The sequence below is a fragment of the Solenopsis invicta genome, chromosome 11 (genome assembly GCF_016802725.1).
Source record: "Solenopsis invicta isolate M01_SB chromosome 11, UNIL_Sinv_3.0, whole genome shotgun sequence".
Lineage (NCBI taxonomy): Eukaryota > Metazoa > Arthropoda > Insecta > Hymenoptera > Formicidae > Solenopsis > Solenopsis invicta.
Window position 1 is genome coordinate 10,052,042 of NC_052674.1, and position 15,469 is coordinate 10,067,510.

At 43.7% G+C, this 15,469-nt stretch overlaps 2 protein-coding genes across 2 annotated transcripts in view; both read right to left on the reverse strand.

The window, feature by feature from the left end:
• The window catches only part of LOC105200279 (headcase protein), a 158,672-nt gene that overhangs the window by 76,479 nt on the left and 66,724 nt on the right, over positions 1–15,469 (reverse strand).
• On the reverse strand, positions 5,627–6,740 carry LOC120359005 (facilitated trehalose transporter Tret1-2 homolog). Its single transcript, XM_039455170.1, has one exon. The coding sequence runs from the start codon at positions 6,495–6,497 to the stop codon at positions 6,051–6,053; it is 447 nt and encodes a 148-aa protein (XP_039311104.1). The 5' UTR covers positions 6,498–6,740; the 3' UTR covers positions 5,627–6,050.

Genomic DNA, 15,469 nt, shown 5'->3' on the forward strand with positions numbered 1-15,469 from the left:
GGGCGGCTCATTACGTTCGCGAGCGGGGACGACGCTTTCAGCGCGCGCAATCAATATCCTGTTTGAACGGCGTAAGCTCCGTTTATCCTAAACCGGATTAAAAAAAAAAAGAAAAAAAACCTGATAAAAGCGCCGCGCTAGCGACGTTGAATGACGGTCACCGTCGCTATGATACCAGCGTGTATCTCACTCTAATGAGAGTTTCAACGGCGTTAACTGTTTGTATTACCGAGTTGCGTACACCAGTGTCAGCGCGGAAAGCCAGCTGGATAAAACGAGATAACAATTAGTGTGCTTTCCTCTTTTTACCGTAATATCTCGTGCGTAATTCGCATTTAGGTCGCTTTCGCAAAGTTAACGGAGACACAGCCGCACGCGCGACACTGTTAAGATAATTTTATTGTAATCAAGCACATGTCATTGGTAAAGCCCATTGTAATTAGATTTACGTCATGCGTAACGCTTCGTACAATCGTTGTGCAATAAAATGATTAATTTCGATCTGAGCGAAGCGCTCTCGCAGTGGTTAACGGCAAGGCCAGCAGAAAGAGAGTCTCGCGGCTCTTTTCGGCTCTCCCCGGGGTCGCGCGAGCTGTCGCTATGAGCAAGCGAGCGAGCGAGCGAGCCGGCGCGGCGATACCACGCGGAGAGAGGCCGTTGGCCCCACGGTCGACCGTGCAATGGTGCAGTGTGCAACTTCTCCGACGCGGAGGGAAGGAGGGAGGGCGCGAACGCACGCACGCACGTATGCACGCATGTACGTACGTGAGAGTGCTCACGCGAGCTCTACGCGAACGTGTATCGTCCGCCAAGTCATCCGCGTGCGGGGGCACGAGAGCGTACGAGAGCCTTGAAGTGCGGATTGCGTGTGGGTCGCGACGAGAGAGGGAGGTAAAGCGCGAAATAGAAAGAGAAAAAGAGAGAGAGAGAGAGACAGATCACGCGTATGCATCAGTTCACGTCTGAAGAATATTTACAAAACCAGAGTTTAAATTGTCGTGACGTTCGAGTGACGCGAATTCGTCGAGTAAATCAACATAAATAGATGTGCGCGAATTAAGGAAATATCGACGAATTTGATCTTCAATGAGAAAAAAAATTGTTGACTTGACTTAAATCTTTCAACTCGATTGAATTTCTTCAGTTCAAGTATTCATGTGTTTAACTTACATGTAGTCAAGTTAAACATATAAGTTCTTAAAATGCATTTTATGTATTTAAGTCAAATACATAAATACTCGAAATGAAAAATTTAATCGAGTTGAAAACTTTGATTAACAATTTTTTTAAGAAACTCAAGTTTTCAACTCGGTTAAATTGTTTCAAGTATTATATTTCGTTCACCGGAACTAATGGAAGGAAGAAATTTTAAATTTTAAAATTGATATTGCGGAATATGATACTTTGTAATTATTTAACAACTTAAAATTTAATAAAATTTTATAATCGCGGTCGTTACAACATATACTTTAAAACCAAACTTTCGTCTCAATTATCGTATCTTCAAATAAAAATATTACAATTCCTAATTTGCATTTTCGGAAACGCTCAGCTCCTCCAATGACATGATGATAAAAAAAAGAGGGATTCGAAATGTGTGGTAACACAGCATTTCTCTGCGAAAGATTTCTCACTTTCACGAATATTTGTAAAAAGAATGAAAGTTTTATACGTTTGCCATCAAAGGAACTCTGCGAGAACTGTACTTTCCTGTACTTTCGAAAAAGAATTGTAATTAAATAAAACTCTGCTCTCTTAAAATATCAAAAGGTTTAAATTTTGTAATTCGCAAATTATTACCAATATTGACTAGTACGTAATATCGTACAATATTACACAATATTACTAATATGCATTACATTTGTAGTACATGATGACCGATGAACAGATCAATTTGCGTTGTATGCCGTAACTGGATATAATCGAGAGGATTAAAGCTTCAATTAACAAACACGCATACAAACCGTACGCGTAGTCGCAAAACGGTGATTACATCATCGCGCATTAACGTAGCCCATTCCCAAATCGAACGCACTTTCCCATAAACAGTATCGAGCAGCGAAGAGAAGTCCATCCGATGCTTTCGGAACAATCCGCTTCCGACGGAAAGCCGCATTCCACATTCATGAAATATACACAAGATAAAAAGCGAACGAGAGAGAGAGAGAATAGCGGTCGAAGAGAGACGCGGCCGTGGATGCTGAATATTGGTCGGATTCGAGAAGACAGTGCGCGAACACGGGAGCGCGCGGGTCTCGGTGCAGAGAACCGGGGGCGCCCCGGGGCACGGTCGTCGTCCTCCGTGTTCCCGGGGAACGAAATGTATGTGAGAAACACATAGCCGATGTTCTGGTTGCTGTCAATTTCCTGCGAGTCGGTCGGGGGACTCCGGAGCCAGCACGCGCGCAAACCCGACGTGCTTTCTATTTATTTATTTCCCGTCTGGCGACAACCTCATCGGGAAATGCCGCCGGGGGTTCGAGTACCGGGGCCAGATGGGAACCGCGTCCCGATATCGCTTATTGCTCGTTAGAGCCGCTCGGCGACGTCGCGGCTTTCTTCTTCTTCTTCTGGACACGGAAAAGAAAATCTCGCCGTGGTGCGGTTAGCGGTAAGAGAGAACGCGGATTTTCTCGTTCCTTAACGGCGACTTACACGGATACTCGCGAGTCACGTTGTAGTTCCCGCTGTGAGGGAGATACTCGTCGAAATGTATCTGCCTCCTAGTCAATAATTAGATGAAACTTCATCTAGCGCACAGCTTTATCCGCGCGTTCGTTCCCATTCAAAACTTTTTTCCATGATGTTAAGACGACGTACAAGTCTGAAAAGTGAACGACGCGTAGATTAAGAAGCATATGCATCGTGAACGAGCTAAGATAACAGAGATATACATATATCGTGTCGTCAGTCAGAGGCAAAAGAAGACGCGCGTGCTGTGTTCAACGATAATCCGTCACACGTTGCCTCCAAACGAACCATCGCGTCGAACCTCGTCTATGAAATTAATTTATGCCCTGCGTGCGCCGCGCCGGGTCGCTCGCCGTACATAACTTGCCGACGATAATCAAACTCGCGGCTATTGTACTCAACAAATTAATGCGTCAGAAACGAGCTAGGGGGAGGGGAAGTCGCGCGTCCCGGCGAGTCCGACCCGACGATGATACACGTGATGATGCACGCGATAACCGAGAGATCGGCGGAGGAAGCGTGTCGAATCCAAACTTCACGCCTCTCGATCGCGCTAACGTCCGCGACTTTTCTCCGGGTTATTTATCACGGCGGGTTCATCGACGACGACGACGAGAGAGGGGCACGCCAGAAGTCTGGTTTCTTCCCACGGATAAAGAACTGCGTCTGCTCGCGTGAAAAACTCGTCTGGGGCCCGCCCGCCCGCTCCGCGCGCCCTACGTTGCCTTTTCTTGCCGCGTCCTGCCCTTCTCACGCGGTTTCGGTGCTATTGGCGAAATTTATTCGGCAGTGAAACGGCCGGACGCCCGGCGCACGATGTCACATATGTTGACTCGATGTTCGGACGGTGCCCGTCTGATGCATCGTATAACGAAAATACGCGAACGTAGCGCACTACGAAAGATATCCGCGTGCATTCGATCGAACCGTTTCATCGAATATTTCGCAATTATTCGTGATCACAGTAAGAATTGCTTTTATTTGAAGAAATAAACGTTTCGAAAATCATTGCGTGATCTCTAATTGATGAGATGCGGAAAGACGGCGGCTGGTATTTGTGTCAATAATCTCGATCTGGGAATGAAGACGCGCGGTATGCGCGGGAGAAACGCATATCCGGTATCCTAGAGGGGTCTAGATAATATTATAATACCGATCCGAGGGCGTATCTTTCTGTCGCCCACGAAAAATCCACGAAACGTGCAATCGCATAATACAGAAAATCCCGAGTAGGCGGCGGCGGCCTCCGACGACTGCGTGCCAGCAAGAATGTAACGCGGAGTCGCTTGCGCCTGACGTTCGAGAGGTTTATAGCAGCATTATTAGTACGACGACACTCGGCGCGCGACGCTCCGGCACGACGCTTCATAAATATAAATTCGAATGCATAATCGATGAAAGCGAGCGTCTACCGAGCGATGGCAGCTGCATGACAAATGAACGCGTCGGAGTCGTCATTATCATCATTATCATCATCATCATCATCATCATCATCATCATCATCAACATCGTCGTCGTCGTCGTTGACATCGATCGAGAGAGGAATACGTGCGATACTTTAAAACGGAAAAAAAATTCAGCCCATTCATCACAGAAGTTGTAGCAATTTGTGCAAAATTTGGAATTCCGGGTACACAATCCGTGTATCCGCGAGCAAAATCCAAATATCCAAATGCTTTTATAATGCGTCGTGAAAAATTGAGGGGTCATTTTTGGCTTGTTAACGAGAAATGGGAATTGTCCCGTAAAATCGACAGTAATTTCGCTAAAATAACTATTTTCTTTCAATTCGCCGGCAATATTCATCATCGCGTTTATTTTCCCTCGGCGGTAACAATGATAATTCGCGAACGGCGTGATATAATGTCAAAAATTGGATTTTCCATTTCGATTAAATAAAATAGCGAGAGAGCGGCGGCGGTGACGGCACGAGGCATTGTCATTAATTCCAAACGATTCGGCCAAGGCCATAAGCGTGCAATGACTGCTCACGATGCGTATCGCTGCACGTAGCACTGCATACAATATCGCGGTTCAAGTTTAGCTACCGCATCCTCCGCGCGTACATTGGCGATCTCGCTCGCCGCTTATCGCACGTTCCATTTCCCGTCCCGGAATTCATTTATCTGGAAATTATTTTAGTCGACGTTACGCCCACGTCCTCGGCCAAGTTATTTAAACTCCAATAAGACTTATTAAATAACGATGAACGATCTAGAGTACCGATTATGTAATTCTTAAACACTTTGGAAATTCTATCATGTTTTTTTAAATAAATCTAAATAATAAATTAATCAACTTCATACTTGATTTCATGCGCAATCTCGCAATCTGATTATTAGCGCGAAATAGTAGTGCTGTCGTAAACATAAAAGACAACGCTCATTTTACTTTCACTTTTACAATTACCTTTTGTGATTTTTTTTATCTTTATAATATTGAGTTGATAATAATATTGTGTATCACGGACAATCGACAACTCAAAATTGATTGATATCAATGCATAAAACTGTGTAATCAAGTAAACAAAAACGACAAATCTCGCATCTTTCTCATTCTTTTCCACGGGAAGCTCTTCTGTCTGTTTGACAGGTGGCTGTTTCATGGGAAATTCTTTGCTTCACTCCACCCTGCGAGACTCTTCGTTCCGCGCGGATCCCACGTGGGTCCCATATGCCTGCTCAATCTCCGCGAATGTCTTGTCTTTGGTCTCCACCACGCAGAAGATTATGAATAAGACGCTCAAGGCGCAGAGGATGGCAAAGAAAGAAAACACCACAGACTCATTTAGCACTTCGACGGCACTTGGAAAGGAAATCGTAACCGTAAATGCCAGTAGCCAATTGACGAAAGCCGCGCTAGACGACGCTGCACCCTTCAAGCGCGTAGGAAAAATCTCGCCCATGTAAGCCCACGGAATTGGACCTAGCATAAATGGAACATTTGCGATAAGACTCTTGCTAAGCTAACAGTCACGTTGAACGTATTTATCGTAAAAAACTGTAAGAAAGCAATTTCGCATGTGCTGCATAAACGCATACCGTCACAAAATCTTTGAAGATTTTGAAAGAGAAGCAAGAATAAATACGTGATGTAACAACTCTTAGTTTCTTCTTCTTAAGAAGGATATAGCATGTTTTTTGATAGGTCGATCGATAGAAGTGCAGCTTCGATCCGATTCTCATTCATCGCGCATGGTTATTATTACTAACCAGCTCCGAAGCAGAAGGCGAGTATGTAGACGCACACCGATGTAAGTGGCAGCCAGTGCATATGATCCGCCAGCTCCGAATGATGGTTCTTCAGGACGAAGAAACCCGCCAAGGCCGACATGCAGACGCTCATCGTCGCCATGGAGATCACCATGAGTACCTTGCGTCCCAACTGCGAACGTTTCGATCGCACCCGTAATGCCAGCCGGCCGTTAGATAAATTACAGATCGCGAAATCTGTGAACCATGATTCGACATCACAATAAACCTATCAAAGTATATAACCTTGTCGATCAACAGTGCCGCCGCCACGCATGCTACCACCTGGACGAGGCTAAAAATGACCAGTTCCAGCTGAGACTCCATGCCGACGCCCGTTGCCTCGAGGATCGTCAAACCGTAGAATATTATGGCGTTAATGCCGCTGAATTGCTGGGTAAACATTAGACCGTAGGCCACGGCCAGAGTCTTCAGCACGGGCTTGCTCATGAAGGCCGTGATACTTGGTCTTTGAAACTTGCTCCTCTCCACTTGCTCCTGTTTCCTCCCATTTACAAGCACATGAATTAATAAAACCGGCGCGAAAGTAATCATTACGCACTTATATCGACTCTATCATTAACAAAATTGGATGAAGTATTTCTTATTATATGAGAAGAAAAAATTAACAGGTAAGAGAATTTCTCGAGTCTGATCAAACCTGTTATCTTTCTCGTCGATTATCTACAATCTATTCAGTCACTTACTTTTTTTCACATTACGTTTACATTACTGTCTTTAAATATATAAAGCTGTTTCATGAGTACGAATTAATCTTCCCATGCATTACAAAAAGATCGTATAAGAAATCGCGAATAAATGGCAGATGTGCACATTTATTTACTTTTCTTTAAGAAAGTTATAGATTAATTGACTAAGCTGTAATCACAATATTTAACCAACCTTAAACGCGTTCATCTCCGGTTCGATATCGAAATCAGGGCCGCGAAAGTACCGCATGCACTTTCGAGCTTCTTCTTCCTTATTTTTGGTCAAGTAGAACAACGGGCTCTCCGGCATGAAGGCCATCACCACGCCGAATACGATCGACGCGATGCAACAGAGGCTGGATATCGCGACTATATTTCGCGTGAAACCGGTACAGTACACGTATAGTATACCGATCACGAGCAGCAACTGGAAGAAGGCGCCCGTCGTCCCTGTTACGGGAAAGGAAGAACCGCATATAATGAAGCTGCTACTTCTTCTTTGCCTCTCGTCGCTCGGCTAAGCGACGGTAAATCGCGCGCGCGCGCGCACACACGCGCGCATTAGCGATGCAAAGAGAACGAGCTCGTGTTCTGAACGATGATAGGCACTAATAACATCACTCCGCGAGCCGCCTTATTCCGTGTCCCGATTATCCACGTTACACTACGCGTCATTATTACACGTTGCATCATCCGTATTCGAAATTGTGTTTTAATCTCGCGCCAAAGTGTATCAGTTTTATATGGCTCATAAGCCACGATAAATTTTTTAATAAATTAGAAATGTACATTAGCGAGCCTTTTTCTTCAAATACACGAACCGTAATAAACATGATTCAACTCTGCGAGAGTCTTGGAATTAATTGCAGGCGAAGGTGATATACCTCTAATTTGTTTCTCGGAGATTTCCGCGGAGTACATGGGCGCGAGGACGCAGCACATGCCGCCACAGGCGCCAGTGATGATCCTGCCGAGAACAAAGATCGGCACCATCGTGCCCGCGCAGATGAGCAGAATCCAACCGCTGACGAACGCCGGCACCAAGACCATCATTGTCCACTTCCGGCCGATCCTGTCGATCAGCAAGGGCACGACGAGAGTGCCTAGCGCCGCGCCTATCGGGAACACCGATGCGATCACGTTTATCTTGAAGTCGTCTAACTGGCTCCTCAGTATTTCGACGCACGGCGCGCTCCAACCGAGGCCGCATCCCACCGAGAATCCACCCATGCAAGCTGCGCGAAAGAAGGAAAGAAGTTCGTTGACCGCAAACACGACCACCAGGATTTACGTTACACGTATGGCGATTTGTTCGCCCCACGGCGTGTCCGTAACGGCGGCCGTTCTTTAAGCCGCGGTGTACTTGAAACGCTCCCTCCGCCCTGTCCCTGGTCCGACGTTTTTTTTTCTCACCGGATGTTCATTATGGCTCTACGGCGGCATTTAATAATTCCGACATGTCCGCTGATGTGCCCTCCGCGTTTCTCCCAGCCGTTCGTTGTCGCTGTCATTGTCGTCGCGACGGTGCGATTGCTCACAGTCATTAACCCTTTGACTCCCAACGTCATGCACATCGTTTTGATGCACCGCAATTTAGCACGCAAACGATGTCGCACGAATGTCACGAGAAGTTTTCGAGGACGTTTCAAAAGGTTATCCCGGAAAATTTACCAGCTCCCCTGAAATCGATTATCTTACGCAAAAGAGGGAACACCTGCGGCAGCGCCAGCGTATTGGTGAATCCTCCTGCGATACAGGTCGACGGTGGAACTCATCTCGTTCTGCGTTATTCTTATTTAGGATTTATCGCTACAATTAAACGATGATTTTCGGGATACCATAGAGAAACGACTGCGCCCCCTCCTCCTTTCTTCCTTCGTCACGCTTCGTTAGCGATTTTCATTCTTCTCTCTAATCTGCCCCGCTATATTCATTCATAATAAGAGAAAGATACGCGTGACGTTCCATTATTACAATTTTCGTAGCAGCATAATTTTGAAACGGTGAGACAATATAACGTCGGGGTCAAGTCGCGTGCATGCTGAATGTGAAAATTTTGTATTGTATTGCCACGGGAAAACAATGCAACAATTTTCAAGCATGTACATACGGTATATACAACCCAGAAACTATCGCGCGGCTCAAGACTCGAGAGCTCTCCCTCAATCCGCTATGTTCATTTCTAATGCTCGAGTCACGCATGCGGTGCTTCATTATCCCAATGTTGCAGTTACACGCATTGCACAATGGAAAGCGCATGAGGAATGGAAAATCGGTTAATCGTAAACCAGTCATAAGGCGCTCGTGACCCAGTATACGCTAAGAAGCCTTTTACATTCTCTTTATTTTTGTCCTTCCTTGCGTTCCGTGCAAATTCTATTCAAGCGTCGTCTCGAGACGCTTGTACGGTCGTTTTATAAGATTGCTGTGGATTACTCTGAATTGGCATCATAATTCGCGTGACTGCCAAATGATCATTCAAATGTATGATGAAATTTTTGCCTATGAATTTTAGTTTTATACAACTTGGCACTGTTTCGCATATTACATTAGAAATAGTCTAAATAATGTGAGAAGAAGCCAAATGTAAAAGTAATCAACGGAATCAACAATTACCAAATATAAGAAACGAGCGTTTTTCTCGACAAGATTACACGTACCATCCTCTTATTCGGACATTAACTTCGGACATTCAGTTGCTGAGGAAGCCCTTTGAGCTGGAGTTAAATAAATAACCGTCCTTGTGTCGCGCAAATGCAAGACAAGAGTTAATGACGAAACGACATAACGGACACGCTAATTACAGGTTCCCGCCAGGTTCCAGCGGACTCGCAAGCAAGTGTCAGACGATCCTAAACTACCAAAGGCACGATCGACGAAGCGGCTGTATTTTCGCGCTCCAATAAACTTGGCGACTCTCTCGCGTACTGTACAGAGCGACGGAGGTAATAGGGATAACATCCCTCCCTTACGCCCGGTTACTTCGGCTAACGACATTCAAATTCCATTAAGGCGCCGCGGTGTGCGCTTGACAACTTTCGGATTGCAGATCGACTCCTCTGGAGTGGAGGAGTCGTCTCCTCCGATCCTGGAAATGGTCGACAAGAACAAGAGCGGAAACAAGACGTTTATTTGTCACATGACGGCGCAATCAACGACTGCGTGGCAATCATCTACAGCGGGGTCTCGTACTAAGGTTCAAAAACGAACCCCCGCACAGATGGATTACGAGATTCAATGAGAGCCGCGCGAATGTCGTCGTATAACATATCAAACGCGCAATTCCGATAGGTAACGTAATTAAAGCCGCGGTAACGTCCATTTACCAGATATTCGATTAACACGTTCAATACCGTGACGGTCATCGATAAATGGCGCTGCAATATTGATATGTTTCCCTGGTACGCAACGCATTGAACCAAATTACATACGCGTCAATAGAAAACAGACTAAACGTGATAACGAGTATATTTGCGAGAAGACAATATTTGCTTATCGCTAGATTTAACACGTAATCCGTAATTAAAGTATTTGCAAACGTAGTCAAAATCCGTGTAATCAACTTGATCTTGAAATAAATCGAGAATAAATGCAAATATAAATGATTATGTTTCTTATTGATATTATTCCGCGTAACGCGTACGCCGTTACGTAAAGGAAAATACGTCAATACTGTTCTATTAAAAGCATTCTAATAACAATGGCAAAAAATATAACTGCATAAACATCAATCTCGGGGAATGAAAAATTATTCTCATGCGAAATTCGATTCGTAGTCAAGGTTACCGTGTTATTCTTTATACTCTTCAATTACCGATCATTTGCATATGTCTTCAATTAATTAAATTACCGCACGTCAATAGGCGCTACATAATCTACATTGTTACATCGAGCGATTGTTTGACAAACGATTACGTTGAATAGAGATGATTGGTAAATAAGTTACATAACGTCTTAATGCTCAAATTACATTGTTTTTCTAGATTCTAATATCCTAACAACATTTGCCTCATTGGTCTCTCCGCTCGCATCAATTTGTATGAAAATTAGACAAATGCTCGGAATCAAGCCTGATCAAATAATCCTATTTTGCGAACGACAATCGGCGAAGAAAATTAGCCTATAACCTATAACGATAGAATATCGTGTATATATGAATCTTGATCGGCTGACTCGTATAACGAACGTATCGTAACGCAAGGAAGAAAAAAGTCTCAATGTCTCCAAATGGAATTCCCCTAACGTGAAACGATAAGAGCCGTCGCAATATGTGCCTGGAGAAAAATTCCCCGTAACTCAAGAGCATATTGTTCCCTCGACGTATGAAGAATTCACCCCGTTACTGCCCGCCGCCCTCGTGAATTTATCTATAATAGAGCGATAGTCGTTCAAAAACCCATGCAGTTACTTTTCTTACTGCTTTCCAAGCATCTGAAAAACAGAGCGAATCTCCTCCCATCCGGAGGAGAACGTCGCATTTTCATAAATCGTCGTCGAGTGCTAGAGTCGTACTTGAACGGTTTCACCAGAATGCGTACAGATTATCCCGTAATAACCAGCATTGAATCACCGAGCGTAACAAAATTTTAATGACAGTGACAATAAAAAGCAATGAATCATATATCGCGATCTAACTGACGAGCCGGCCTTCGCGAACGCGACAGTCGCGATCGTTGCCAATGATTAAGATTCTTGAAATTGCGACGCACAATTTCGCTTAATCGCGCGAGAGGCATTTCGCGCGGACGACGCAATAATTGTCTTCCGGCATCGCGTGCCAGGTTGCTTTTTGCGTACGGACTCCGAGCGCGGAGAGGAGACGGCTCTCGAGCACGTCGCGTTCCGCCAGAGTCCCGGGCCCTCCTCTCTCTTTCTCTCACCGTGAAAAAAGCTCATTTGCATATAAATATAAGTAAAAAGTGCATTTGCATTTAAATGTGCGACCTGGGGCCGCGTTACTCCCGCTTTCGCTGACTTCTTCGACGTTGTACGCTCGATCGAAAGTTAACGGCGGATAGACCGCATAGATAATGATACACGAGACCTTAATAAAGGTCTCGGGCAATGAAAATGAATGACTCGATCAGCTTCCCGAAACAATTGTTTCTCATCTAAGTGCCAATATCGTAAAAGAGAAAAAATATCGTTTTATTATTCGGAATTAAAAATGCAAATATTTTTGCATACATGCCTTCGTCCCGTTTTTACAAGTTTAAATTTTAAAAATCATGTCCTTTTATAAGGAAAGAAAGAGTATAGAAATGAATAATGCCAATTAAACATAAATTGTCACTGAATACGTACTATAATTGAACGATTGAAAAGCTTACCAATAAATAATTGCCCAAAACCAAATCCAGATCAAGCAACCGAGAACGAAAAAAAATAAGAATCAACAACTTCAATGAATGCCAATGACATCACCAGTACAATGACATCATTCGCACTCATTGAAGCAAGTTATTCATCCGTTCATTTATTATCTGTTTAATTTAATCATTTATTTCATTATCCATTCAACTGCTTTTATCACTTTGTCTATTTATATTTGCCCACGCGCGCTCGCTTGATCCAAATCCAACTTCGAAATTCGACGATTGTAGATAATTGCAGTCCGAATTTCTCCTTCAAGGGAGACCCAAGGAATTAATATATGATTCGCGGCAGGTTGCGAATAGAACGAGCACGTGTCGGCGTTAACCGCGAAGTCGGTCAGCGAGTTCCTGAAAGCGGATTTCCCTGCGAGCTACCGCTGTCGCCTCCAGCCAGTGTGGGGAAAGAAGAGAACAGGTCGGCCTACCACTATGGTGGTATGGTGCTATGCAGTTGCACGAATCGGGAAGCCGTAAGACGAGAAACGTTTAACCGCAAGTTGCAGGGGATAAAATAGCCCGTTGGCGCGAGAAGCGCGATAACGTTTCAATTAGTTGCGAACGCAATTCGATCCGCAGCACTCTGCCAGAATGCGAGAAGTACCGAACGAGTCGTGACCCAGAAGACCTCGACCTCACTTAAATCATTACGCTCGGCCGTGAGTAATTAGTCCGGCAAATTAGCGACCGGCATTTACTCCGAGTCCCGTCGATAAACGGAAAGCTACGAAGGTTCTCGTGACGGCCGCGACGGCGGCGTGAACTAAACCCGCGAATTAGCCGCTGGTAAAAATAGCGCAAAGTATCGGTTTATAAATAACTACGTACACTTGCAGCGTCGGGCAAAAACCCGATACAGAAACACGAGGCATCCCGCCAGAATCAATTATCGCGTTACCTCAAGCCAAAACTTCGAGAGCATGCCAATAATTCGCGTGCTCGATCATCCGCGGCATCGCGAGAAAGCTCCGAGAATAATAATTAAACGTAATCGCACGTACGCGTCGATGAGGCCCGCTGGAAAGAAGCGAGCGCAATTTAATGATCGGATCTCTCTCGGATCTCTCTCGCTCGCCGGTTTCTAGCGAGCATATGCGACTTCTAAGCAACTTACATAAGCGACCGACTCGCTTAGCTACCTTGAAGTCGGTCGTTGCCGCTGACTCCCGCAACACAACATCGACGTATAAGTCGAAGGTTTGCAAACCTCGCGGCTGCCAATCGCAACGCGCGACGCTTGCGATAGCGAGAATTAAAACCTGGAATTATTTACCGAATTAAATTCAGTTCGCGCAATAGAACGTCGATTTTTTTCCGGTCTGCTCTTTTTTTTCTGCCCTCCTCCACTGTCCTGCATTCGGGAACATAATTTTATGCGTTTAAACACGTCGCGTACAATCGAAACAAGTTTTTGCGTCAGTGCAAACGAGTCAAACTTGCTCGATACGCCGAGATCTTGATATTAAAATTTCGATCGGCATTCCAATGCTGGCCGGTACTGCGACTCGCCGTGATTACTGAACCAGCACTTGAACGCGAATTAAAATCTTAAATTGTTACGGCGTTGAAGTCGCTACAGTCTATTTGATCCGCAATTTATTTCCTCAGTGTGAATGAGTGTGAGATGCGAAAATGTCAAGGAACTACTAAAGAAAGAATGTACTTAGCATATGTACTTACATTCCGTTCATACTGCTCACGTGTTTTCTACTACTAGTTGCGTAAGCAAGGACGTTTCCTTACCTGCAAATAAGAGAAAGAAAAATATTAGTGATAAAAGTTTTGGAAAAAGTAAAAAAGGAAAGAAAGAAAACAACTTGTCGCTCGCATAAATTGCGTATGCAATTATCAAAGAATTCAATTCACAGACTCACGTAACATGAATTATATTTATATATAAAATCGTTGGCAGTATAATTAATACGCGTTACGTGAAAATATAAATTGTTTCAATAATTATCTGTTTAAAAATACGAATTGCGAATATTGCTGCTAAAGAAAACACGTTTAAACAGCGTGTAGCGATACGAATTGCATTAAATGTAATGAAACTGGACGGTATTAAGTTCAATTCTAATGGTTGATTTGCTTTTCACAAGCGAGTGAACATAGCAGAACCCAAAAATAAAATCGCATAGTCGTTGGTACGGATCGTTTATCGAAACAGAAAGCTCGTACAATCGATCACGGTAACTGACAACAGGAATGTATATAACAGTCGCAAATGGTCGCGAATAATTCCGCTTTAAAATAAACAAAATAAGATGGATTGCAACTTATCTGCTTGTCACGATAAAATAATGCTGTACATGGCATTACGTAATATTGTATGTAGATAAGTCTAGTACCTTTTAAGTCATAGTAATTTTATGAATAGTAAATTGTAGTGCATTCTTAGACTTTAAATAATTGCAAATTTTTCACATGTTCTATTTAAATCGCTTACGCTGGTCGTATACATGGCGGAAAGAAATATGCGAGTATACTACTACCTTTGATATTCAAAGTCACAAAATAAGAGCAAAGCTCATCGCAAATATTTTCCCTGGATGGAATAGCGTCTGGTTCGCGTTACTTTAATGGCTCAGGCGTTTCAACTCAGTGATCATAAGACCAACAGGTTTCAAAGGTTATACGTATTTGTAAATTAAAATATTACATTTATCATAAATATTATATTTACAATGTTTATCGCAGAGAGAATATTTGAAACAAAATCACAAGACACGAATGCTTACTATTGTGATTTTATCATTCAAGAGAGAAATATTAAATGTATATTAAATACGTTATGTAGTCATAAAATCGGAAAATGCAAATGCCCTTCAGAATATATAAAATATTACATGAAATATATTCCTAAAAAAAGATTCGCCATGTGTTACTCGAAGGATCGGTAATAAAATTTTTTTTAATTTCATAAAAACGTAAAATAAACGTCTGAAATAAAAAAAAATATCTTTTGTAAGGATAATCCCTGCGAATCGAATTATTCGAGCTCGTGAAGTCTGCCCGGCAGGCCGCGGTATAAATCTAGAGCTAAAAAAAAAAAAAGTCGAATTGAAAGGTCCTAAGTCGCTTTCGCGAATTGTCAAAGAGTGTTCAAGCGTATTGATCGATCGATCCGTTCCCAGTCTCCCCTTTTCCCGAGCTCCGTCGTACCAGGTAGATACGATCCTGTTTGATATTCTTTATAACACCTGTCCCCGTTAGGGATCTGCCCTTCTTTCAAAAGAAAGCGTCGTCACTGTCACCATGCAGCCGTCCGTTCCTCGACCAACGAATAGAGTAACTTTTAATTACTGTGTTCCGATCACAACATGGGGCGCCGAGCCGGTTTTTTTCCATAAAGCCTCCTGCTCTGAGCACAGGGAATTATTTACCATTTTTTACCTTCGTAATTGTTACATCATCTCGCTACGACTATCACGAAAGCATGAACGGG